Below are 27,001 nucleotides of genomic sequence, written 5' to 3'. Positions count from 1 at the left end.
GCCAGCTGAGAGGGCTAAGAATTGGCTCACAAGTGGGATGGCTCTGCCCTTGGCAGAGGCAAGACAAGCACAGTTCTGACAAGCCCCAGTGTCTTGAGCCACAGGGGCCCAAAATAAATGTTTTATTTAACAACATGAGAGAAGTTTCCAGCAGACTCAGTTAAAAAAAATAACCAACAACAACTTTACAGAAAGGAAGCTGGACCTGCTCCCCCTCCCCCTGCCCAGCCAGCATGGGGCACAAAGTATAGGGCTAAAGGCCACAGGGAGAGCTGGCCCTAGGGCCCCTCAGGCCTCTTTCCCAAGCCCCAAGGTTAGGCAGCAGCTCTAGAAAGCTGGGGTGGAGCCCCCATCTTAGGCTCTAGCCTGGGGGCTGGACGCTTCACAAGGAGTGGGGCCAGCACCCGTGGTGTGGGTAAAGCTTGTCACTAGGTCAGTGCAGCAGTGGCAGGGAGATGAACCCCCTTTCTTGGCAGGGTGAGTGGGACAGGCAGGGGCTGTGTGGCAAGGGAAGGTGTCCTGTGAGCCTCCATGACACAGGACAATGTGACAGGTGCTGAGGGCTGGGGTGGGCTCTGCTGCAGGAAGAGCAGGGGCTGGCAGGGCCAAGAGGGGTGCAGAGGCTGGGAGCGCAGCCCTAACCCATAGAGAGAGGTGGTGGGGAAGCTGTGCGCTTCGAAGGCGAAGGAACAAAGAGCCTCGAAGCACCCACAGCTGTGCGAGGCCTTTCTCTGTGCTCCCAGGTTCCAGAGCCATGTGCAGGGGAGCACCCTCACCCCTGCTCTCCTAGAGCTACGCGGCTGCTGGGTTCTGGGCTGTCTGGGGCACGCAGTGGTGTGACCGGGCCAGGGCCACGTAGCCCGGCAGGCATTGGCAGCGGTAGGAGCCCTCGGTGTTCTCACAGGTGCCACCTCGGCACAGGGGCTCAGGGTTGCCCACTTCCTCACACTCATTGATATCTGCAAGGAGAAGGATTGGGCTGAGCTGGTGGCACAGTGAAGTAGTCCCAACCCACAGCTATCTCCCTGTGCCGCTGCTGTCCCCCCTGGCCCTCCCACACAGGTTCTGCCTGCCCTGTCTCCCAACATCCTTCAGGATGTCCACGATGACCCCACCAGCCTCCCATGCCCTCAGCATATCTGCAGAGCATCTGTAGTATCCAAGGGTGGCATCCCCAGTATCCTTCAGCACAGTACTGAACCCTGCCCCATGTACACCAAATAAGAGCTCCTCCAAGCTCTGCAGCTGGTGACACCCCCTGGTTAGCAGTTTTTGGCTAACAAGTTATAATAGCCCAAGATCTGGGGAAAAGGCCACTTCTAGCCTTGGAAAATGCCCTTTTCTGATCCAGCAAGGTCAACCAGGCAAGTGATGGTGGCCCTGAGAGGCCGGTTATCATCTCCAGGACCAAAACACAGAGGGACTTCGTGCTGCACAAACAACAGCTTATTTTATTAACCTGCAAACTGTGCCAAAGGGCTCAGTTGGCCAGTTGATCAGGCTGGAGTGTGCATGTGAGCCCTACAGCAGCTGCCCTACTGTGACAGGTCTGCTCTGCTACATGTATTCATCCAGACACTCTGCCTGAGATACACCAACTTGTGGTGGGGCCATGAGCAGGACAGAGCACCCATGTACAACCTCAGAACCATTGTTTGCACCCACAGGTGCAGTGTGTGTGTTGAAATCCTCACCATGGCACCTACAGGTGCAAACAGAGCCCAAATCCTCACCTACCAAGGCAGGCCCAACCCCTCTCACCACAAACTCCAGACTCAACCCCCACTGATCAGCAGGGAGTGGGGAGCAGATGATGGGTTAAGCTGGCCACCCAAGGGAGAAAGAAGACCCCAAGCAGTAGCCAATGGACCCTGGGAGGACCAAAGTGCTCTGCCACTCCAGGGACCTTGGATTATCTCTAACATAGGTGGAGGGGCCATCTGACAAAGAAAGAGAAATGCAACCCCAGGGAGGGGTGCTAGAAGCAAAATTTTAAGGGAGGTAAGAGAAAGCACAGCAGTCACAGGAGGAAGATGGAGAGGGGAAACATGAGAAGACAGAGCTTGAGGAACAAGGTAGTCTTCACACACAGCCAAACCAATTGTTGAACTGACACTGGGGACTCAACCTAAACCTCAGAATCAGACATTGCCATGAACAGGATGGCTTGCTCGGAAGCCCAAGGAGAAGTCAGGCACATCAAGGGAGATGTGCTTTGCAGCCTCAGAAGCAAGGGACAGTAAAAGCTGAAAGAGCAGACAGGCTGCTCCGGCCACCAAATCAAGAGGAGAAATGAAACAAGAACACTTTAGCCCAGAGAGACGCAAAAGCCAGAAGCGACAGTGTAGTGTTGCTAGCAGTCTGCACCGAGTCCTGGAGTTTGCCCACTTGGATAGGGGTGGGGACACCCAGCTCACCTTTCAGGGCATGGGTTAGCTGTTGCCATATGGAAGTGAGAGGGGAAGTGCTGCAGCAGCTGCAGGAATATTCTAAAGGCCTGAAGCAAGGTAAAAGCATGATGATGACTAAGAACCAAGCAGGAGAACTGAAAGGAAAAAAACAGGTTCCAGTGTAAAATGAGGCTAGTTAGTTCAGGATAGAAAAGGCAACAAGCAAAGGCTCTCTAAATATGTTAGCAGGAAACAATGGGGAATGTCAGTCTATTTCTTATCAACAGAGAAAACAAAAGCCAGTCGAGTTGGCTGGAGCAGCTAACACGGGTTTTGTTCCAGCCATCATAAAAACACTCATGGTGATCAGACAGAGCACAGACCATGTTTGAAGTATTTAAACAAGGGTGCAGGAGCACAGGGAGGGAAAGGTCACACTGTGATGGAGAGGTTCAACAATCAGATATAAAGCAGTTACATCCATAAAGGTTTGCTGCAATGCAAATTCATGTGTTTAATGCTGCCTGCAGTCCCTGAAAAGGTGACAGTTCTCTCTGAAATGGGGGCATAAAGGAGGCCTCAGAAAAACAACAAAAGATAAATTTCAAAACGATCTTTAAAAACAGAGAAGGGAAAATGCAGAATTACAGTCTGCTCACCCCTAAGCAGTTCAGGTTTGTGAGTGATTAGGTCATAACCCTCTAAAGAATAACAGGATCATTAAATAGCTGGTGCAGATCAGTTAAGGCCTGATTACGTTAAGCCAATCTGGTTCTCTTCCGACCTGATAACTGGCCTGTCAGATAAGGGAGAAGTGGTGGATATGTGCCTTGACCATGGTGAGGATTTCAACACACTCTCACATGACACACTCAGATTGAGAAAATACTCTCTAGATTAAACTGTGGCAATTGCAGAATGGACTGCACAGCTGCACTCCAAAGACAATTAGCAATACCTGGCTGTTACAACAAAAACCCTTTAAAGCACAGGCTGCAGTGGTCTGTCCTTACCCCTACTCCATGCAAATGTTGTCATTAAGGTAGACAAAGGAAGAACCCCCATGCTTATAAAATATATGTGTGATGCCAGACTGCAGGCACTTAGCAGGGTTCAGACTTACTCTGATAGAGTAGTCGTCCAAATTCAACCAGACAAAATTCACTGAAGGCAAATGCAAAGCATTATGGCCAATGAAAGGAAAACAGTGCACAAATGCAGAAGAGGGAGTAACCTTGCAGGCTGCCATTTTGCACAGCTGCATTTGGGGTGGTATTGACCATGGGTTCTGTATGAAGAAGCTGCACCATTGTTTTGTACAGTAAGGATGCCCTGAGTTGGAGTAAGTGCCATGACTAAGGAAAAAGAGTGTCTTCATCTGCTCTGATGAAGAGCATCTTCATCTGCCTGAGATCTCAGCTGGCTTGGAGACATATAATGTGAAAAGGATGGAGACATGGCATAGGGATTTAGAGGAAATGCAGAGAGAAGATTTAGAAACCATGTCTCATAGGGCAGGGTGGAAAGTGAGGAATTTCACCAGGGCAGTGGCAAATGTAGAGGACATTAACCACAGTAACCATGGCTTGTGATGTACAAGAGTGGTATGAGAAGACAGTAGACATCAGCCGCTCTCGGTGATGCCTCGAGCTGCTCTTACCTAGCTGCCCGCAGAAAGTGGCCGGCTGAACTTCCACGAGGGCCCTCCCAGCCGTATGGGAAGGAATCGGAAGAGCGGGACTGCTCCTGCTGCCGTCCCGGCTGGCACCGGCAGGGAGCAGCCGCGGCCCGGGGACGCGGGGCTCACTCACCCACGCAGGCCATGCGGGTCATGTCCAGCCGGAAGCCGTCGAAGCAGTCGCAGGTGTATCCCTCCGGGACGCGCACGCAGCGCCCGTTCTCGCAGCCGTTGAGGATCCCGCACTCCTCCGCCTGCAGCCCCTCGAAGCCCTCGTAGAGACCTGGAGGGCGGCAAGGTGGGGTCAGAGCAGGGTGAGCCTCAGCGCAGTCACTAAGGGAATATCGGGCATGCAGCAAGACAGTGACTGACCAGGACTGACTCAGAACAGCCAGGAACAGAGCTTGCTCCAAGCCTGGAGCAGCCCGGCCAGGGTGGGTATTACGAGGACATGGACACAGGGTGGGGAAGCACTTCTCTGTGTCTCCAATACTCACCAGTTTGGCCAGGCAGGTAGCGGGGTGGAGACCGCACTGGGCCATGGTGGAGAGGGCTACCATGAAACTCACTGCTGGGTTCCCTCCGATGGAAACCAGCGTCGGGATTTCCGTACTCAGACTCCAGGTAGTTGTAGTAGGGGCTGGGAAGGCCATAGTGGGGGTCTTCCAAGCCTGGTCCGTACTCATACCTAGGTCTTTCTCGGAGCTCAGCCCCTCTCTCACTGTCTTCACTGGCCCCATTACACAGGAAAGCAAAATCAGCTGCAGGTGGTGAGGAAAAGGAAGGGTCAGTGCAGCCTGGCTCAAGGTCCACTATATGGCAGAGGGTGTGCATCCACACTGGGTCAGCTGAACCAGCCTGGACTGAGCGCCCTCCAAAGCTGCAACTCTGTAGTTTGTTGATTGTCAAGAAGATTAACTCCTGTCTGGGGCCAGCAGGTTCTTGAGCAGCAAGAACCCCAGTTCCCAGGGTGCTCCCATCTCCGGCTACCACTGTCTCCTAACATGTGTAGAAGCAGTGGGATGCACAGGGCAACACTGCCCTCAAGTACCTTGGACTTGCTGCAAATCAGTTTCAGGTACTTTCTACCCACTGGGGCAGTTCAGCCCTGGAGAAGTGTGTGTGGGGTTACCTACTCCTTGGGCTGGCTCCAGCAGTGCAGAGATCTTATGCAGCAGACCTGCATGACATGACAAGTGGCAGCCCAGCCCATTCCCACCTCTGCTGGAAGATGCTTGCCCATGCCACCCAACTTACCAGAGGACCTGTGGGGACAAAGTGCACAGTTCTGGCCCCAGGCTTCACCGAGCCGGCAGCAGCACTCAGTGTACGTGGTCTGCTGGCCATGCAGCAGGTCTTGGCAGATGTAGTCGGCAACGGTCTGCCAGCAGACATCCAGGTGGATTTCATACTCCTCCAAGGCATCTGTGAGTGACACAAGCAAAGGATGCCATGGAAATAATCTAGAAGAGTGCCTGTCCATCTTGTCCCAAGAGAGACGACCATGTGCCCCAGCTTCTGCCCCCTCCCTGCCCTGGCTGCACCCTGTGCTGGTGCTGACACACCTCAGCCAGACACCAAGTCCCCACCCACTGCTCCCTCTTGGAGGACCCAGCCATGGGGCAGGATGTGTGGGGCAAAGGTGTGCTGCAGTGGGGGATCAAGCTCACCTGCCCTGCTGGAGAAATTCACACACCGGTTGCCAGTGGCATCCAGCACAAGAGGGAGGCTGCAGAAGCAGTGGTAGGAGCCTTCTGTGTTCAGACACTCGCCATTGATGCAGTACACTTCATTCTGACACTCATCCTGATCTGCCCACACACAAGGACAGGGCAACGTTTCAGGCTGGCAGACATGAGCAGTGTGACCCTTTCCCTGCGCAAATGGGGACCTCATGACCCTCAGGCCCTCCTCCCTTGTTCCCCAGGAGGGTCCCAGAAGTCTGTGACCTAGACCTGGTTCAGCAGGGACAAGTCTGGGTGTAGCACCACAGCTGTCCCCCCATGTGCAGTGGGTTGCTCACTGCTCTTTGAGGCCATCTTACCAACACACTCAAGCCTGCTGGAGTCATAGAAGTATCCTGTACGGCAGAAGCACTTGTAGCCTGGCACTGTGTTCAAACACTGTCCATTGCGGCAGAACTCGGAGCCAAATATCTCACACTCATCCATGTCTGAAAGAGGGATAGAGAGAAGGCAAGTGTCTCAGGAAGCAGAGCCATGGAAGCAAGGTGGACTGGGTCCTATACCTGCAAAAAGCTGTCACAGCACCTTGCTTGGATTGCTGACAGGTCCCTGAGTGAGCCTCCCACCTCTCCCACAGGCGCCATGCTTGGGAGCAGAGGGAGAAGCACCCCCAGACAGAGCAGGAGGAGGGATGGTGTGAGCAGGACATTCACAAATAGGAAATTCATGTGTATCTTAAGCACACAACCCCCATGGAGGTGAAGTGCCAAAGACTGAGTGAGCTGGCCACTGGGAGATCTGATCAGTAACAGGAAGAGCTATGTCTTGATGGTCCCCATCCCTGGTTCTTAATGAGAAACTTGCACCAAGAAAGAATAACTGCCAGCAACAAGGCAGGACTGGAGGCAGGGGCACTTGCAGCTCAACAATACTGGCAGTCTGGGATTTCTCTGGAATGGGGAAAACAGCAGCATGATGTTAGCATCCCCCACAATAGGCCTCAGGAGATAGTTTTGACAATGCATTTTCATGCAGGGTTTTACATAGTGCTCTCCCTCTTCCCCCTGGAAGAAATGAAAGAAAATGGTGCTAGTACCTGTGAAAGAGACTTTTCCTGAGAGCAGATCTTCCTGGGGAATATAGCCCTTCCCAAGAGGGCAGATCTCTTGGTACTCCACTGACCAAGATACAGACACCAAGAGGAGATGGAAAGAAAATAAGCAGCTCGTTAGTGCAATCATGGTGGAGCTGGCAGGCAGAGCACTGGCCCTGACTGGTGTGGTGGGGTCACAGTCCTACCTGTGCCTGGGATGGGGCAGGGGTAAGTCTCACAGTTGTCACCCCAGGCTGCCCCCACAGTACAGCAGCACTCCTCCTTGGTGATGTTCTTGGCCAGGACGCTGTCACACAGGCGAACGTCACTGATGTGGTAGTAACACTGCTTGCGCTCTGCGCTGTCAGAGAGGTGGGCTGCGTGTGTGTCGGAACCCTCTAAAAGACAGCAGAGCAGGGACGGGATGGGGTCCTTGGCACCCCAACGCAGCATCCCATACCTACGAGGTCCCAGAGCACACCCATCACCAGCAGTGTGGCTTTCTCAGGTCCTCACTTTCAGGCTTCTGAGATCTCCCCAGACAAAAACTTGCCCATTTATCTGTGGAGGCTTGTACAGCCCTAGCAGCCCCTCATCGTTATCTCACCCCAGCCAGAGCTACTATGCTCCTGCTCTAGCTGTCACCCACGCTCTATCGCAGTTGCCTACTCACCTACGGCAGCTCGGGGCTTGCACTGCCCTGCCTCTGTGTCGTACTCCTCGTGGTCACTGGGGCAGAGGCACAGGAAGGATCCCTCCACGTTCTCACAAAGCGCAGTTCCGCACACAGCAACCATCAGCTCACACTCATTCACGTCTGCAAAGCAAAGAGCAGCAGTGGGCAGCAGGAGCCCTGCCTCTGCAATGGGCAGCCTGTGCATGGTCTGCAGCATGAAGCTACCCTGCGGTAGGGAGACAAAAGCTGCTAGGGACGAACTAAGAACTACGTTCACACTGGGGCTCAACACAAGTCTGGCAGGACCCTCATGCCCTGCTCTTAGTGGATCCAGAGCCTGAACTCCAGCTTAGTGAAATCCAGTGGGTTGCTGGATCACAGAATCATCTAGGTTTGGATCACTCCAGTCCAACGCCATACTCACTTACAGGATCCCATCAGGCTGCTCAAAGCTTTTTCTTGTTGGGTCTTTAAAATCTCCAAGGATGGCAACTGAACAAACATCACAGGCAACTGTTCCACTCTCTGCCTGTCTTCACAATGAAAATTTTCTTCCTTATAATACACCCTGCCTGTTCTCTACAGGCACCCATTAAAGTACCTTTCCAGCACCTTCAGTGCCTCCATCTCCCAAGGACTCCTTTCCACCTGGACAGAAAAGGACTCCATATTCACTGTTAAACACTCACTTTTTCAGAGCCTGATCCTTTGCAATCCCAAAGATCTGCTGTGATATGGAAAGGGGTTTTGACTCCATGAGCTGCCCTGTCCATGTGCATGATTCTCAGTGCATGAGAGCAGTCCCTGTCCGTGGTCTGGGAGCCATCATACAGCAGGGACGCCAGCCTGGCATCTGCCAATGGCTCTCCTTTACTGACTGGCAGAGTGATCCTGGCAGACTCACCAATGCAGTAGTGCCCGGAAGGTGAGCTCTCGTAGCCACGGTCACAGAGGCAGCGGAAGGAGCCATCTGAGTTCTCGCAGAAGCCGTGGCTCCCGCACAACGTCTCATTGGCACATTCATCAATGTCTGCAGCAAAGCCAAAACCAAGAATTGTCCTAGTTCCCACTTCTCCCAGTGGGCACCCTTACTCAGGCCTTTCGGCTCTGACCCCAAGATCTGGGACTGGGACAGGCATTCCCTTGATGTGAGGGATTGGGTCTGGCTGCTCCAGTTCCATTCCTAACATGCAACATTCAACTCCTTAACATGCAACTCCTGTGAGTGTGCATGTTAAGAGAAGCTTCTTGCAACACTGAGAGCCACAAAGAGACCATGTGAATAGAGCAATAGGGGCAGGGTGGGAATGGGAAATTGATGGGAAGCATGGGAGGTGACTGGCAGGGGTGGCTGAGGGCAGCAGTTTCCTGCAGAGGGGTAAAGGGACACAGAGCCTACAAGCTCCAGCTGCTGCATGGAAGTTTTCTTGGAGCAGTCACAACAGCTATGTGTCAACAACCCACGGTTCCAAGGCCAGGAGCAGCTCCATGTGCTAAGGCTGAGTCTTAGTGCAGCCCAGACCCCAATGGCTGGCAGCAGCTCCTCCCTGCTGCAACTTTCCCTGAGCTGGGGGGAGCCTCAAACACTGCAAAAACCCCTTTGCTCCTTCCTTTTTGCTGGAGCCTGGGCTTCAAACCCAGACTTACTAGCCTAGCATGCTCTGGTAGCAGCCTTTCCACTCACCCAGGCCTGCCAGGCAGGTGACTGGCGCTGGCCCCAGCAAGCACAGCTTACAGGGAGCTGCAGTCCAGCCCCAAGCCTGGAATGGTTGTAACCTGCCCAGGACCCTCCCCAAGCGGAAAGCAGCACAATGCGGTGTCTGTTCCAGATGCCAGGAAGAGAGAAGTCTAGACACAAGCAGGCAGTGCAGCCAAGAAAACAAATTCTCAGCATTATCTGCCTCTCCACCAGCCACACATTTCCTCCTCCTCCTTCTCCCCTGCGCCTCTGGCAGAGATGTCCCACAACCACCCTGTCCCTGCCAGGGTGAGGGACAGGAGGACCCAGGGCTGTACTCACCAATGCAGTCACCCAAGGGGGTCCAGTGGAAGCCAGGCTGGCAGCCCATGATACAACGGTAGGAGCCTAGGCTGTTCTGGCACCGCCATGTGCCGCAGATGGCATCCCCATATTCTTTACACTCATCCACATCTGCAGGGAGGAGAGCAAGGGGATGAGGATGGTCAGATGGGGACCCTGTTTGTTCACTGCAGCACCTGGATCCGCTTCAGCTGGCCAGAGGCCTTGAACCAGTGCTAGTCCTCCTTACAAGTCACCAGCAACTTTGATTGCTGGGAGCAGAACTGTCTTCCCTCCTGCACTGGCTTCATTTGTCCCCTCAAATCCTGGGAGGCTGATCTCCCCAGCAAAGAGCTCTCACCCACGCAATCATCAGTCTCCTGCGAGTGTTTGAATCCATTTTCACACAGACATCTGTAGGAGCCTTCTGTGTTCAGACACTGGCCTTGCGAGCACAGGGACTTGTCTGCACATTCATCCACATCTGTGAAATCAAGACAAAAACATCAACCTGGATCTCACAGCAGGGCAGGAAGCAGAGGGCAGGACCTAAGGTATGTCCCTGCCACCCTTCAACTCACCTTGGCAGCTGACTCCGCCAGCCACACTTGAGAAACCAGGGGCACAAATGCAGAAGTAGGATCCTTGACTGTTGAGACATTCACCATTGGGACTACAGATCTCACTGTTCAGGCACTCATTCATATCTGCAGAGGGAGCAGAATCAGGACCATGCACCCAGCCCTGGGGTACATCCTTCACCAAAGCCACATAGATTCCCTGTTCCCAGTCTCTTACAGGCAGCCCTCAAAGGGCTCCTGGCCCTTTGTTTCCTCATCATGGAAACAGAGATCTTCCCTGTCCATGGTGAGCCTGACTTTGACTATAACCTTATGGATGTACCATGCATGGTGGCATCACTTGCCTAGGCACCAGCATCCTCCCTGCTGAGAAAGAAGGGGGATCCAGTATGTCCTGGACCCAGAGGGCTGCATGGATGGGGTTCATACCTTCGCATACAGTGCCATTGATGAGCTCAAAGCCAGTCTGGCAGTTGCACTCATAGGAGCCCAGTGTGTTTCTGCACTCTCCCCCCAGGCACTGGACAGCAGGGTCCTCACACTCATCCAGATCTGCCAAGAGGAAGGGCACAGCATAGAGTGAGGTCCCAGCTCTTGCCACCACTGGAGAAGATCCCCATCCACAGAAGCATCACCCAGCTGTTGGCCTGCAAAGTGGGTTTGAGCTGTCTTCCCAGACCATCCCATCACAGTGAGAAGAGACTCCCTGTTACTGGGGTGTGCAGGTTCAGCCCAGACTCTTCACTCCCTTCCATCATAGGGACCAGCAAAACACTATCCCAGCACCAAGTCAGTGGTGCCCAGTGACAGGACCAAAGGCAAGGGGCACAAACTGAAATACAGGAGGTCCTGCCTGAACACTCTCTTTCTGTGACAGTAGCAGAGCACTGGTCTAGGTTGCCCAAAGACACATGGAGTCTCCCTTCTTGGAGATACTGAAAAACTATCTGGATGCAGCCCTGGACAAACAACTGTTGGTGGCTCTGCTTGAGCATTGTGTTGATGAGATGAACTCCAGAGGTCCCCTCCAGCCTTAGGCATTCAGTGATTCTGTGAGCACAGGGATACTGTTAACCCCAGCGTCTGTCTCCAGCAGAACTCTGCTCTGCATACAACAACCACCGAGAGGCCAATGCAGAGTCACAGTTGTTGACAAATCCTCCCTTCAGCCAACTGCACAAGAGCAAACATCAGCAGTGCAATGCAGCACCAGCCCTACCTTCCGAGGCTCTGCTTTCTCACTTGCCAGACTTGTCTGCAATGTCCTTGTGGAAGAGCTGTTCAGGGGCCTACAACTACTCTTACCCAACTGCAGAGCTCTCCACAAACCCTCTCTCACCCAACTCTCCCAGGCCATGGCCAGAATCTACTGGCACTCTGAGGATTTTGCTCACATTAGAGGAGAGATGGATACCTTCCCTTGCACAGAAGGCTGCAAGATGACAGCAGACTGCCTGCAGCCCTTGAGGTAGAGGCAAGCACGGGAGAACACTGCACTGACAGGAGGTAAAGCCCTGAGACTGGCAGCTCCTGAAGGTAGGGAGGAACACTTTCCTCTTTGCAGAGCACTGAGCATGCCACAGGCACAAAGAGCATCGCTCCCTACCACCTCAGGGCAGGATTCCCAGCTTTTCAGTCTCAAAGGGTTGCAAGAAGCAGTATTATTGAATCCTTCTGGAGAGGAACCAAAAATCTAGTTTATTTACAAAAAAACTATCATGAAACCCTTATCATGTTTCAAATATGAAACCTAAATCCACAGACAAGGCCACCAGCCAAGGCAGGGAGGAACATACCATCCTGCCATCAGGTCAGTGTGACCCAAACGATATCAAACCCTGATAAGATGCCCTCATGAAATGGCTGGGGCAAGGTGGCTGAGATGGGGCAGCTCATGTGGAGTCTTGGGAAAAGGGGAGGGCAGATGTAAGGCATCAAACCACGGCTCTTCCATCACACCCGAAAATCAAATGCAAAATAAGTTCATTTCACACTGGCTTTCTCAGACAGCAAACCAGAGGAGAATTAAGGGAGGAAAACCTCCCTCTCCTCCCCTCCTGGAGGCCCCCATACAGGGGGATCCTTCTGAAAGTCACATCAAAGACAAGATCTTCTATTTGCCAGCTACGTGCAGGCTGCAGGGCTCTGCAGTGCTCCAGAGAGAAATTCTCAGCACATGGCCATTCTTTAAACAAATACCTTTGCCAGCTCTGCCCTTTCCCTTCCCTTGCTCCAAACAGGGAATTTGCATCAAGCCATCTCAAGCCCAGGATATTCCCCACAGTCAGCCACCAGAGATGGAGTTTTCCTGCTTGTGCTTGGGCAGTTAAGCTGTAAAGCTGGGACTGAGAACTCTCATGTCTCAGCACTGCAACCAACACAAATCAGTGCTGCTGTTAAGTCTCTGCCAGCATACCTGGCACAGCAGAGACCTTGTTCTAAGCTTTCCCTTTTAAATATGTCCAAGTTATATTAGGGGCTGGGGAAAAATTATGAAAGCTGGGTGCTCACAGTCTCTCCATGGGCTGTGGACCCAAGGTTTCTCCTTCCATTGAAGACCTACATTTGAAGTAGATGCACACAGTTCTGAACTAAAAGGCACACAATTCTGCCAATGTTTCCAGGCCTCCCGTACTCCTCTGGCCTTTGTCAGCATCTTCTAGATCATCATTGGTCCATGAGTCCTTCCCCCATCCCTTTGCTGTGTGAGCAAAATCACCTTCCTGCTGCTCCAAGTGACATGTGCATGCAGCCTTCCATGCACTCTACTGAACAGGAAGCTAAAGAGCTGGAAAAGGATCCTGAGGCTAAAGAAGCCCTCCTGCCCCACCAGTAACCCAGCTTTGGCAATGTCTCTTCCCTCATTTCCTCCAGCACCCACTCCTCTGTTCCTGGGGAAGGGATACCTTCACACATGCTGCCATCTCTGGAGACAGCATAGCCGGTGTCACAAGACATGCAGGAATAGGAGCCCTCAGTATTGAGGCAGAGTCCGGAGGGACAGGGGGCCCGGGCTGAGCATTCATCAATGTCTGCATAAACACAGAAGGGAGAATGGGACAAGAGGAAAAAATGCAGAGCAACCATGACCAGGGGCACATGTGCTGGGGGAACCAGCCAGCATGGTGGCCAGGACTCAAGGAGAGCCAAGTGCTTAGGGAGAGCCCAGGGAACCCTCTGGACTGAGTGTGTGACACTTCAGAGTGTCTGGACACACGGCTCCCTAGTACCTTGGCAGCTCTTCCCATCAGGTGCCACCTCGTAGCCCCGGTAGCAGGAACAGCGGAAGGAGCCGTCCAGGTTGACGCACTGTCCATGAGCGCAAGTCCCCTCCACAAGACACTCATCCACATCTGTGTGATACAGCAGAAGGCAACATGGCATGGGAGGGTGCTCAGGGCAGTCCCTCCACACAAGCTATGAGTGCAATATGCCCTGGCCAAACAGGCTGGCTGACTGCAGGAGAAGGATGCTGCCTGTGCCCCTGCTCTTTTTGAGGCTTACAGGGAGCGCTGCCGTGGCAGGCAAGGGTGCTGTCCAGAGCAGCAATTTCTCACCAATACATCGTCCGTTCCTGGGCCGGTAGCCAGCTGCACAGCTGACACACTTGTAGGATCCTAGTGTATTGACACATCTCCCACTGGGGCAAGAGCTGGGATCCATGCACTCATTGACATCTGCCAAGAAACACAGTTCTTTCAGGCTCCCAAAAGTAAACAATGCAGCAGTCTCCAATGTGTCCTCTCGAGCTGGATCCTCAGAGTTTCCCTCCAGGGCACAGTGATACCCAATAGGAGTTGAGAAGAGTTTGTTGGGGCTTAGACAAAATCTCTTACGGCCCCACCTATCCCTCAGGATCCTACACCCACATCTGAGGGCTGACATAAGTCAGCAACTAAACTCATGGCTGCAGGGTGTTGCCAAGGCCAAGAATGTGCATGGGCAGAGAAAGGGATCAGAGAACATCTGTGCAGGGCCGTCTCATCAGGGCGTTTCATAACTATGATTAGGATGCAACCTCCAGCTCAGTTGTCCTTAAGGCAAGTGCTTTCTGGAGGCTGTGTGGGGGGAAGCAGCATTCTGTGCATGCCCTGTTTCCTCTACTGCCTCCTAAAATAGCCTCCACTCTGTGATGGAGATGAGCTACTGAGAAAGGGAAATCTTTGATCAAGCACAACATACGTTGACAAGGGTGAAAGCTTTGAAGGGCCCAGGTCTTGCCATGTGAATGGGATGCTGTGGGGATGGGTGGCCTGAGTCTCTGCAGCCTGCTCTCCCTGCAGTCCACCTGCCAGCACGACAATTTTGTGACAAAGCCAAGGTGGCATGAAAATATATAGGCATGTCCTTCCATAATGGGAAGCTGGAATGGGCTGGTCATTGGGGAACTCCATGGAGAGATGGAAGAGAATCTTGGGAGAACTCCATTCCCTCTGCCCAGTAAAGCCTGTTCCTCCTGCAGTCAAAGGAGAGGACAGGCAGTCCTTGGGGAGGGCACAGGGCAGACAAATGTGCGGGTGTCCTACCTCCCTTACAGGAAACACAGAGTGATGAGAAAAGGAAGTGTTTAGCCATGCATAGGGTAGGTTGGAGGGGCAGGGAAACTGGGAGCAGCAAGCTTTACCTTCACACTGTCCTCTGGGGCCCATGGCAAAGCCCTCCCTGCACTGGCAGTGGTAGGAGCCAGGTGTGTTGATGCATTGCTGTCCTCGGCAGATAGAAGGCTGCTCACATTCATCTCGGTCTGGCAACACACAGGGAGACAGTCCTGAATCTTTCCCCACCAGTGTCAGGAAGGTTTGGTGCAAGAGAGGACCTGCTCCCCCTGCAGCAGGCTCTAGCCAAGGGATCTGTGCTGGGGCTTTCCTCTATCCCCCACCTGCCCTAGCATCTTCCTAGCCATGAAGCAGTGATCAGGGCTGGCATCACAAACTCCTGCCTGGATCATCATGGACAAGGTCTTATCCCTGAGCAAGCAGGAGAGAGTGATTGCTATGGATTAAGCTGTCTATGGGCAGGCCTGTGGGAAAGAGGATGTGCAGGTATGCACATGTACGTGCACATTCATGAGAGAGCGTGAGGCTGAGAGAACAAAGAGGCCCTGGAGAGATGGCAGCTCTGTGTCAGGTGAACACTACTTACCCTCACAGCTTTGCTTGCCCACCGACACAGCCAGGGTGTACCCAGAGTAGCAGAGGCAGAAATAGGAGCCCACACTATTGATGCAGCGACCTTTTCCAGCACAAGGGTCTTTTAGACACTCATCTTCATCTACAACCAGGCAGGGAAGGAAGACCAGCAATCACCACCTTCTGCTTGCAGCCCCCTGCCAGCCCCGCAGTGCCGCAGTGGGCAGGGCCTCAGCAGAGCTGCCAGAAGACCTTCCCCCAAGGGCCAGAAGGACTGAACGGGTTGTTGAGGCCCAGAAGGCCAAGCAGTCAAACCATCAATTGCCAACCCACCAATGCAGTGGAGGCGGCTGGGGTCCAAGGTGTAACCAGGGTGGCACAAGCAGCTATACCCCTCTGGAGTCAGAACACAAGCACCAGCTCCACAGGAAAGGGGTGAGGAGGCACAGCCGCTGACCCCTGCAAAGAGAGAGCACAGGGTTGGGAGCAGCACCAAAAGGGTGCATGGAATCTAGTGTCTGCTTTGTGTCCCCAGCGCCATACCAGGAGGCTGCTTTTTCCCTTCTTGGAGAGTGATGCTGAGCCTGCTCCTCTCCTTTTTCAGAGCCTGCACCGACGGGGCAGCAGGGAGGACACAGCAGACCCTGCCATCTCCTCGGGCTCCTGGGGCCTGAGCGGGCACGCCCCAGTGCCGTATATTGATCACCTGCACTGCAGCCCCATGCCTTAAACTAGAACTGGCAGCAGAGCCTGACACCTGTGATGGCGTTCCTTTTGGGGTGACAGCAGGGCCCCCGGCCTCGCACCACCCTGCTAAGCCGAGCACAGGCAGCAGTGAAGGGGCAGTGAGGCACCACACACCCCTCGGCATAAAGCCAGCCGGGGGGAGTGAGGGGGCAGCCCAACCCCAAACAAAAGGCTATTGAGGAGGACGCATTCCTCAGCAAGGTGCCTCCGCCAGCCTGCTCCCCAAGGTGCTCCAGCCCCCGGCGCAGGGCAGGGACCAAACTCTCAGACACTTAAGCAACCCTGGAACAACAGTACCCTTGTTTCCGGCGCAGTAAACAAGCCGCCCCGGGAGCCACAAGCCTCCCCCGGCGCTCCCCCTTCCCGATGAGTCAGCTCACGCCACGGGAGGGGCGCGGGGCCAAAGCCACCGGAGCGGGTGCGTGATTCCCCCTCTCGGCAGCACTGCTGCGCCCGGCAAGGCAGCTGCAGGCAGGGAAGGACTGAGATACAAGCGCTCTGTTCCCCATACAGCTTCGCTCTTGGGACTCCCAGGCCGGCAGGTTTCCCTGGCTGGCAGCAGCTGGGCCCAGGCTGGGACAAGAGCTGCAGGTCAAGGGCTTTTCTTTGGGAAGTCAAAGGAGGCATTTGGGCAGATTAACAGACTGGTTGAGGGAGAACTTAAGACATAATTTCACTGTAGTACTAGGCAAAGAGAGGCATGAAATCCTCATGACTGGTGGACACACACCCACCTGCTGGCACCTGTGTTGGAGCAGCAGCATCCCAGGTGGTAGTGGGGCCAGGTTGGCGAGGACCAAGCCAGAACTCCTCTTCCTCTGCTGTGGAAGAAGAACAGAGGTAAGTCAAGCTACCTGATTCCAGGCAGAGATGACCACCCAAGATTTACCTGTGCTGGCTGTCCTGGCAACCACAGCACCAAAAAGAGAACATAGGAAGAGGCTGCAGGGTGGTGGCAACTCTATCATCTTACTATTTAACACAGCCTCTTTCATCTTGCTGGATATTCATCACCTCCTCACATTCCTATAGCCCCGCATCAGCCACCCACTGTGATGGGGTCCTCCATGCTGCCCACAGCCAGTCCAACTAGGAGCCTGTCCTGCCCAGCACTGGGGGTTGTCATGCAGAGAAGGGTGGCCCTCGGGGCATGGCCTGAGCTCCCAGTCTCCCCACTTTCCTCACTGCCCCATTCCCTTCCCCACACGTGCCTTGCCCTCCCACCAGCCCAGCACTCACCTCTGCGCACAGCAGGCTCTGCAGTGGCATCAGCAGTTCTCTGAGGGACAGAAACATAGGATTCTTGTGCATGGAACTGGGATGCAGCACCCCTGTGACATTTTCCCACCCACCTCCTGGCTCCTCTTTCTCCCCAAGACTGCCATCCTAGGAGGAGAAGCTGCCCCCGCTGGGTGCATTTGGCAGGGCCGCTCTGGGTCATCCTGGGCAAAACACAGCTTCAGGCCATGCCCCGAGGGCCACCCACAGAAGGGCTGTGGCAGCACACTGTGCAGGTGACACCAGGACACTGCTACCAGGCAGGCACCTCCTCAAGGTGGCCAGGAAGGTCATCCAGGCACGGTAAATATTGCCACTGTCACCAGCAGCTCTGGAGGGCTGAGGACAGCTGCTGCTTTGACCTGCATCAACAGTGCCTGTCAAGGTGTTTTCTGCTAGAAGCTCTTCCTCAGCATCCCCTCCAGGCAAACCTATGGCTGCCAAAGGAAATGCTGGAGCACAACCAGAGTCCCAAGTCCCTGCTCCGTGAAGCTTTCCACAATGGATGAAGAAAACAGGCAACTGAACAATTTAAGTTCCAGACTTCACATTTGGACGCTTTGGTTCAAATTTCTGCCCTGTCTTGAGATTTCTCACATGTACTTGAGCCAAGTTACTTCATGTTTATGAAGCAGTGACAATGGTAGTGCTGTCCCTTCCCTCAGAGGTGCTGCACATGTCTGAGGGATGAGCTGATGTAGCAAGAGGGCACAGAGAGATATGCTCAGGAGAGATATGGCCAAACCTCTACTGACAGCACAGCTCAAGAGGCACACATTTTTCAAGTGAGACTCAAATAAAGTCACACAGCCCTAAGAGAGCCTAGCAGAAGATCAGTCTCCAAGCTGCTTCCACCCAACACGGTGAATTCACACAGGCAGTGTTGGACACTTCTGCCCTGACTGCTGCAGTGGTGTTTCTGCTGCATCCACCTCAACACAAGGAGAGCTGGTTGTGAGCAGGGCTTGAGCAGGACACTGGGGTCCATGAGAGAAGCATGCCTAAAGTTGACTACATCAGTTCCTCTTATCCTGCTGCCCATCAGCCTTACAGCCAGGCCAGTCTGACAGTGAGTGCCCACACCTCAGCTGTGTAAGTACAGTTGATATTAACTGAAGTTAGTGAAAGCAGAGCAAACTTGAATATGCAGCAAAGACCAGAATTTCAAACCAAAATTCTCCTTGATGTCCTTTTATAGTGGGATAGATCCTTGCTGTAATTCACCATTTTGCTCCTTAGGACTGAGTTTATAGTGGATAATCCCTCCTGTCTAGAGCTTCAATCCCTGTGAGATGCAGTGTAGACATGGCTGGAGCCTCAACTCATACCTGCCCGGCTGAACAGTAAAAGAGTGTAAGCAGAAATAGAATCATATAATGTTTTGGGTTGGAAGGGACCTTAAAGATCATCTAGTTCCACCCCCCTGCCATGGGCAGGGACACCTTCTACTAGACCAGGTTGCTCAGAGCCCCATCCAATTTGGTCTTGAAAACTTCTAGGGCTGGGGCATCCACAGCTTCTCTGGGCAATCTGTTCCAGTGACTCATCACCCTCACAGTAAAAACCTTCTTCCTAATATCTAATCTAAATCTCCACTCTTTTAGTTAATTTGTATGACATCCCCCTTCCAGCTCATCCAGCTACCACAGATGCATTGAACTGTAGCAAGACAAACTTTACTCACCTGCACAGCAGGAGAAATTTCACCTGGAAAAGGAAACAGTGCATGATGAGTAGAGAAGACAGATAGGTGTTCTCCTCAAACCCTGACTGCCCTAAGTTCACCCCACCTCCAAGACACTACCATTCAGTGCCTCACATTTGTCTACAAGAACTTGTTCCCAAATCCAACACACCTGGACTCCTGTGCTGACCCCAGGAACAACTGCTCCAGCAAATACTGACACGAGCAGTTGGTCACACTGCCTTCCAGCTGGGCTGGACAGAAGCCCAAGGACTGGAGTGCTAGGCTTGCCACGCAGGCCTGAGGTCCTGGTGGAGGAAGCCTGGCCAGTCAGCACCAACTGCAAAGATGCAGTTGCAGGAGCCTGAAACACTCAACCTTTCCTGCAAAGACTTGAAGACCTAGTGCCTCATGCCTCAGGAACACTGCAGTCATACAGATGTAAGGAGCCCTTTGCAGCCAGAGGTCCATCCATGGTATATGGCAGGACCTGAGAAGTTTTCCACCTTGCTAGGGGCCCAGATGGAGCAGCTTTAAGCAGTAGAGCCCACACTACCCTGTCTTGCTGAGGTGCCAGGGTAGAGAAATGCCTCCAGGATGCTGCCGCGCAGGCTGTCCTGCAGTTGCTGTCTCCTCGCTGTCCAGTCCAAAGTCCAGTTGCTGTTCTCCCCTTGCTCTTCTAAGCTGAGGGGCAACTCTTCTGTCTCTGCTTTCCTCATTGACAATCGGATATCAGAGCTGGAGTAGGTGTAGCCATGTCCTGCTGGGCAAATTTCCTTGAAGGCCTCTGTGAAGGAAAATCAAATCAAAACTTTAGAAAGCAGAGGTTGGAGACTGGTGGAGGGATCACCTGGTTTACCATTCCCAGACATGATAGTGGGGCAGTGGAATAAAGGAGTGAAGATGGGCAGGCATGTATGTGAGTGCAGGTGCCAGTTTCCGCAGTCCTATAATTTTCTGTGATTTCTAAGGGTTAAATTCTTAAAGAAACACATCTCGATTGCAGTGGGTGGATGCTTCAAGCAGAAGGAATGCACTCACAGAGCATTGTGGGTTTCTCACAGGCATTCCCAGACCCCCAAAATGAAATCCCTTCCCATGGTCAGTACTGCTAGAAAGAGATCGTGCCACAGGAAGGTCCAACCTGAACAACGGAGCAGATAAAAGCAAACTGGGAGTACCTCAGCACTGAGCACTCTGCACAGCACTCAAGATACTCTGCACAAACTACCTGAACATTCTTCCAGTCCCTGAGGATTTTTGTGCTTTCCCTTCCACCCAATCCCATGCTGAGATACTCAAACTCATCCTCACCTGTCTTTATTCCCAGCAAAAGATGTAGGACAGAAAAGGGCTGTTGAATAAAGCCAGGCACACATATGGTTGTGTTCTCCCTCTGGTGCAGGGTGGTTTCCCATCAGGGACTTCTCCATCTTCCCAGTATTATCCAGGTTTGCTTCCTGGGTTCTGTACCCATCTCACAGGACAGCATTTGCACTGCTCAGCTCTGGGTCCTGCAGCTGTCTGTGTTCAGGCAAACCCAAACCCCAGTCTAACCAGAAGAGAGCTGAAGCAGGCACACCTCACCTGAGCCGGGCGTGGGGCACTCCTCGCAGTTCTCGCCCCACCCCTTGCCGACGCGGCTGCAGCAGCAGATCTGCTGGGTGATGCGGTGCGAGAGGGGGAAGGTGCACACGCCTCTGGCTGCCGAGCGGTAACACAGCCCCTGCTCCATCGACACCGCTTTGTCCGCTGAAACACAACAGCCGTGTCACTGCCGGAGGTGCCCCGAGCTCTCCAAAGAGAGAATGGGGGACACTCAGCTCTCCCCCTTGGCTCCTTCTCTGCTTTGCCTCCCAGCCTGCCCAAGGGCTGCCCTTGTCTTCTCCACAGGACACCCCCTGGCCATCAACCAGGCCATCAACCATTGGGCCTTTCCCCCAACAGTGTCATCCCCAAGAAAAATCCAGCTCATGTGGGAGTTCTCTCATCCCAGGGGGCTGTGTCCTCTGCTGCCACACCACAGCCTCTTCAGGGACCGTGCAATATCCATGGAGAATGATAATGCATGATTGGGACCCATTCTGCACACAAGTGCAAAACAGCCCAACTCAGGTGCACTCAAAGGAGGTGTGAAGCACGCTGTGGCTTCCACTCAGCCATGGGGTCCTGCTCAGGTCCCTCCCCAGACTGAGGGGTTCCCTGGAGCACTTACAGATGCAATGGCTACGGGATGGGTCTAGCATGGTTCCAGGCTTGCAGGTACAACGGAAACTGCCACGGGTGTTCATACACTCAGCATCTTTGCAGAGGCCCTGCATCAAGCACTCATTGATATCTGTGGAGAGAAGAGAACCTTGTGAGATGTGAAGAAGCCGAGGGTGAACTAAACTCCTTCCCCAGTGCCTCCCATTCAGGTGCTGTGAACCAAAGGGGTTTCAGCTGGGCTGGTGTCCGAGGCAGCCTCTACACCAAGCAGCACAGTGGGGACCTCTGCGGTGACAGTAGTCCCACATCTCCAGAGCTTGCTTGCTGCAGCTGCAGGATGGCTTGTGGATGACTGCTCTGCTTTTTGGTCCTTGTGGAAAACAGATGTGGCCCCTATGGTAAGCCACTCTGTCAAGGTCACTATTATCATGGTTGTTTGCAAGCCAGGAATGGTGAGTCCTTTCTCCCGATTCCTGGTACTGTTTCCATAGCGCTATCATCCAAAGAGGATCCTTGTTGAGAAACTCAGTGCCAGCATGCAGGAAGGGCACTGACAGATCCCATCCAGAGGTAGAGGGGTAGTGAGCCAGACTGTGGCTCACTGCACCCTCTTCTAAGAAATGAAGTCACCACGTTCAAGCTCTGCCTCAAGTTCTGCCTCTGCCCCGACTCAGCACTCATCAGACACAGTCTTTGGGAAGGAAGCTGGGTTTATCCTAGGGAAACACCATTGGGCTCATCCATTTGGCCTGTAATAAAGGCTTTCCTACAGCACCATGTAAGAATGTATGAGCTAAGCCAGAGAAGACAGGGATTGGCAAAAAGCGCATTAAGGGGAGCTGAGGGCAGTTTTCAGATGGACAGTGAGAAGGAAGGTGTCCTCATGGAATAATGTAGCCTTCTATCTTCACTAAAGAGCTTGGCCCAGAAAAGTCAGAATGCTGATGAAATGTGCTGTGTCAGGAGGCACAAGCAGTGCAGGAAGAGCAGAGCAGCAGGAAGAGCAGAGAAGCAGGACTGGGAGCAGCCTCAGCACCACCCTGAGACAAACCACAGGAACATATACTGCAAGCTAAGAGGTGAAAGCCATCAGTGAGAGGGTCTGAGGCCCACTCACTGCTCACAGGACAGCTCTGAGCTGCCAAGACTTAGAAATGCCAACATCATGCTAGGGCAAAGACACGGGGCAGTTCCAGTGCCAGTGTACATGGCCCTGGTGAGACTTCAAGTGCCCTCAGAGCACCCAGTGGTGCTCTAGGGACTGTTTCAAGATAGATGGGGTCGAAGACTCAGGAACAGCTTTCCCAGCACTGCCTTATTCCTCAGAGCCAAAGCACTACTGCTTGGTGGAGGGGGCTGTCTTGTGAGACACACAGCCAGCAATGACAGCTGAAGTTCAGACTTAATGACCTAGAGGTTCTCACCAGTCCTGTGCTCTAAAACTCCTCCATTCATCCCACCAGCTGCTCCATACACAGTTGAGACATACGAGGGCCATGAAGACCAGGCCAGAAGTTAAGTCAATCAGGGGTACCAATGCTACAGGGATCTGCAGAAGGACAGCGAGGAGTAGGATTTGGCTGCACAATTTAGTGTTTCCTGCTCTGTACCAAGCACAGGACAGAGTTAATGAGAACAACCAGTGGCCAACCCCAAATATGCTGGGAACCCCACTCAGAAAAGACATTAGAGCTCTCTGGAGGAGCCTCGTGGCTCATCCCTGTCACCCCACAGTATGGTCAGAGTGTTATATCATTCTGACAGACCAACTGGACAAAGTGTTTGACTCCATATGAACAAAGAGATTGAAGGGATTAGAGTAATGAGAGGACAAAACAAACAAGCACCAAAGGCTAGGCTTTATATCCTTAATCTAAAATAGGGCCACATCTGCTGTCAGCCACAGTGGAAGTCCCCACTGGGAATAAAAGCAGGCAGGTATGCTCAGAGCTACACACTCCTACCCCCTGCAGCATGCCAGGGCTAGGGCTAGCCCACAAGGAGAGACCTCAGGGACCACAAACTGAGATCCATGTGCTGCCTCAGCTGCTTTTTCCCACGCCACACAAGCCTGCCAGTGCTCCTCAGAAACAACCACACTGAGTCAGGCAGCCTGTGGGGGAAAGGTGCGGGCTGGTTTACCCCAGTGCTTGGTCAGCAGAAAGGACTCAGGTCAGCAACAGACACCAAATATACTTATGGACACCAAGGTGCCAGGGTGTGTCATGTGTTGTGACTGCTCTGCATGCACACCTCCCTATCCCTGAGCCTCCAAGACCTCTTTTCCTCATGTCTAGCAACCAAATTATCTCTTCCTGCTAATCCCAGCAGCACTGGGAGGATCCCTGGCTGGGTCTGACAGGCACTCAGCTCAGACTCCTTGTAGCCTTGTTCTGCTCATTAGGATGCAGCAAGGAAAGGAAATGAGATACTGCAAAGGTGAAACATTTCTTCCTCTGTTGGAAGGCACTAGAGAAAACCCTTTCTGTCCATACTGAACAGAGGAAAGTAGGCTTCTGCCAGGGTCCTCCTCCAGTCACAGTTCTTTAACAATAGCCCACAAAGCCAGGTAGTCTCCCCTCCTACCTGGGCTGGCAAAAGAAGACCCCATGTAGCCTCTCCTACATCTGTCCACCAAATTGCTCACTCTGGAGCCTAATGTGAGGTGCTAAGGCTTCCTGACACACATTCTGCTGCAACAGTAGATGGGAATAGCACCTTGAAGCAGTAGTGTCTGAAGAACAGAACTTCTCCAGTCCAGCTTACAGAGGAGCATCCAGAGGCACAAATCTCTGGTTCATGCTTTTTCCTGTGCAAAAACATCTTTCTAGCCAAATCCACACTGTCATCTCCCTCTGCTCCTCCCTGATCCACAAGGGACAGAAATCCAGAGCAGGCACTGCAGATCTCTGCTTTCTGTCATGAGTCCCTCCAGCTGCTTTGTTCCTCCAACTTGTATTTGATGTCTCTGGGTAGTTCCTCATAATGACAGTGCTGTCTGTGGCCACATAAGGGATGAGATCTGAGCACCAAGCTGAATAGTTGTTGTGTTGTTAAAAGTTCTCCCTCAGGACAATGTGGGGAGGTTGAATCATTAATTAAGTAAGCATGGTGGAAAGTCCCAGCTAAAAGAGATTAGTCATTGGACTGCCAGCCCTGGCATCGGCATCTCAGCAGATGCTCCATGCTGCATCTGTGAGATGACACCTCTCAGCTTATCGGGGATCACAAGAAGGGAACAATAAAATTCCTCTTTAGTCAGAGGACAGAAAAACACAAGCAGTGTAGGTCCAAGAAATGCTAAATAAACATGAATCAGAGAGAAAAGGGGAGAGATCGATGCCTTCCTCATATGGAACTGAGGGACCACAGAAGTGAGAAATGGATCAATCCTGGCAGCATGGGGCAGGCAGGGGAGCCAGCAGCATGAACAAGTGACACAGTCAGAACAGCAGGCATCACTTTTATGGCACTCTCCCACTCGTCAATGTTCAAACTGGCACTCTTCTGCTTGTAAATGAATAAATAATCAATCTGATAACCTTCACAAATATTTTTAGGAAACAGAATTTCTGTTACTTCAGACCATGGAAGAAGTGTTTCTACACTCACACTTAGCATAAACAGAGGTCCTTACTGGGTCAGTAGGACTTAACAGGGGAGTTTTCTTGTACTGGCCCAACTATGTGCTCACTGTGCTTGTCAGCAGAGTCATGTAGTCCTGTGTTACCTGGTTTTCTTTCATTCTTGATGAGAACATGGAGATTTTTATAAATCACATTCTTTGCAGACCTATACCAGGGATTTAGATAAATGTATTTTGTGTAGATAATTTCAACTCTAACAGTGGATATGAGAAGGAGAGAGACAGATGAAAGCAGCATCCTTACCTTGGCAGTGGCTCCGGTTCAGCCTTTTGTATCCCTGGGGACACTCAACCTGTCCATTCTCAATCACAGGGTGTGCTGGGGAAAAAAGCAAACAGTGTGGGACACTGGCAGTATAGCCAGCCACCAGTGTCCTCCCTTCTCTGCCTTCCTTCCAGAAGGGAAAGGGTCCCTCGGCCTGCCTCTGATGAGTCCCAGGGCAGAGGGAAATGTAAGAGCAGCCACATTATTCATGCAGTGTCTTCTGCTTCTTGGCAAGTGCCAAACTGGTGACCCAGAGGTGCTGCCTGTGTCTCATATCTACCTCTGTGTCACTTTGTCTCCTTCTAGGTCAGTTTGGATAGCCAGGTGGCACATGACAAGGGAGATCAGAGTGAAAGGAATGGCTGAGGTCCTTGACATGCTGCTGAAATAACAACTCAGGCCCTGTTTATTACATTTCTTTTTATACTGCATGTGATTTCCTGCCCCAATCCTTCTCATCAAAGAAAAATTCAGATCTCTGCTTTAAATAGTTTTGTGGGTTTCAAAATGTTCTGTAACACGCACAATTAAACTTCTCCAAATTTTTTAAAGGCAAGTAAAATGTGGCCCATAAATTCCTAGGAAGTCACATTTAGGCACTGAATTTTGGAGCAAGGAAAAGGGAATCTGAGTGGATGGGTTGGGAAGTGAGTAAGAATGGGGTGGGGTAGAAAGAAGGGTACTTTGCCTAAGGTTGGGATTTTCCCAGGGTGGGGTTTCTTTTAAATTTTCTGGATCTTTTCCTTGGGAACAAGGAGTGCATGCAACAGCTAAGTGACTGCCCAGGCATATCCAACCACTCTTGATTTCTCCTGCCTAGCATCAGAAGCTCACTCCTTGGTATCATACGTAGAAAGCCCTCCATGGCATAGTCATATCAAGGGTCTGGCAGATTCCTTACACATTGCAACTTCAAGAACCAGGGACAAATTGAGACCATCCTTACAGCAGGATATGCTTGGCAAGACCCTGCAAAGTTCAAGACCACAAAGAGCCTGCAAACACATTCTGGGGCCAGAGAGCAGGCATGCCCATAACTCTTTGTCCTGAACACTTGAACTCTATAGAGCAATTTAAAGCCATTCTAGGACAGTTCTTCTAAGGCAAAAGTTAGAGATCGGCCTCCTAAGATAAAGGTGCTTAGGAAATAAAAGACAGGAGAACACATCATTACCAGCTTGTACCAGGAAGGAGAACAGCAAAGTTGGTTTTCTCAGGTATATTAAATGAAGCTACAAGGTTTTCCATGTCTGCATTGATCCTCAGCAGCTGAGTGAATGACAAAGACAAAAAAATCTATCTTCTACAGTTTAGTCATGAATTGTAGGCAGCAGGTGCTAACAAATATCTGGATGTTAGGGATGAGAGAGCTCCTGGTGATGCTGGGAATCCCTGGGTACCTTTCCAACCTTCTGGGAAGGTAAAAAACCGTCTGGCTTATGGGTTCCAGGTTCAGTATGCCAGTGGGATTTCAAGTCCTCTCACACCATAGCTTGTGGGCTCGGGGCTGCCAGCTGCTGACAGGCATTAGCTGTGCTTGGAAGCATCTGTCAACCTCAGCCTAATGTGATAACAGACATTCAAATGAAGCACCATTGTTATGTGCAAACTCTCTGAGCAGAAGCCAAGCATGCTGGAGATCAAACAGTGATGACATGTCAGAGCCATGCTCCCCCTCTGAAAAGTTTGCAGAGAAACAGATTCTGCAGCATCCCTCCAACAGATGATGCTGGGGAGAGGGCAAGGCAGAAAATGCCAGTGGTGGGCATATGAGTTGCACCTCTGTGTCTGTGCCACATTAGCACTTACCAAACTCCAGTTTGGAGAAACCTCTCTACTTCAGCAAATCGCTTGTGAGGCTACAGATAATCATCTTAACTCTGCAAAGAAACCCATGTTCCCTGGAAAGAATAATTGTAAT

At 52.3% G+C, this 27,001-nt stretch overlaps 1 protein-coding gene across 1 annotated transcript in view; it reads right to left on the bottom strand.

The window, feature by feature from the left end:
• Positions 1–89: 89 nt before the first annotated feature.
• The window catches only part of LTBP2 (latent transforming growth factor beta binding protein 2), a 72,116-nt gene continuing 45,204 nt past the window's right edge, over positions 90–27,001 (bottom strand). The window contains exons 9-35 of the mRNA XM_053981418.1: positions 25,060–25,134; positions 21,177–21,299; positions 20,549–20,713; positions 19,518–19,748; positions 18,962–18,984; positions 17,239–17,278; positions 16,734–16,820; positions 15,586–15,711; positions 15,266–15,394; positions 14,748–14,867; positions 13,681–13,800; positions 13,354–13,476; positions 13,030–13,155; positions 10,553–10,675; positions 10,124–10,249; positions 9,904–10,026; positions 9,543–9,674; positions 8,427–8,552; positions 7,520–7,663; positions 7,053–7,244; positions 6,850–6,930; positions 6,113–6,241; positions 5,739–5,879; positions 5,326–5,493; positions 4,566–4,829; positions 4,202–4,351; positions 90–959 (exon numbers count right to left, since the gene is read on the bottom strand). Of these exons, the coding sequence (XP_053837393.1) occupies positions 793–959; positions 4,202–4,351; positions 4,566–4,829; positions 5,326–5,493; positions 5,739–5,879; positions 6,113–6,241; positions 6,850–6,930; positions 7,053–7,244; positions 7,520–7,663; positions 8,427–8,552; positions 9,543–9,674; positions 9,904–10,026; positions 10,124–10,249; positions 10,553–10,675; positions 13,030–13,155; positions 13,354–13,476; positions 13,681–13,800; positions 14,748–14,867; positions 15,266–15,394; positions 15,586–15,711; positions 16,734–16,820; positions 17,239–17,278; positions 18,962–18,984; positions 19,518–19,748; positions 20,549–20,713; positions 21,177–21,299; positions 25,060–25,134 (3,554 nt within the window). The 3' untranslated portion in view covers positions 90–792. The remainder of the gene's footprint in view (positions 960–4,201; positions 4,352–4,565; positions 4,830–5,325; positions 5,494–5,738; positions 5,880–6,112; positions 6,242–6,849; positions 6,931–7,052; positions 7,245–7,519; positions 7,664–8,426; positions 8,553–9,542; positions 9,675–9,903; positions 10,027–10,123; positions 10,250–10,552; positions 10,676–13,029; positions 13,156–13,353; positions 13,477–13,680; positions 13,801–14,747; positions 14,868–15,265; positions 15,395–15,585; positions 15,712–16,733; positions 16,821–17,238; positions 17,279–18,961; positions 18,985–19,517; positions 19,749–20,548; positions 20,714–21,176; positions 21,300–25,059; positions 25,135–27,001) is intronic.

The sequence above is a fragment of the Vidua macroura genome, chromosome 6, assembly GCF_024509145.1.
Source record: "Vidua macroura isolate BioBank_ID:100142 chromosome 6, ASM2450914v1, whole genome shotgun sequence".
Lineage (NCBI taxonomy): Eukaryota > Metazoa > Chordata > Aves > Passeriformes > Viduidae > Vidua > Vidua macroura.
Note: the sequence above shows the minus strand (reverse complement) of the source record. Positions and strands in the feature narration are given on the sequence as shown.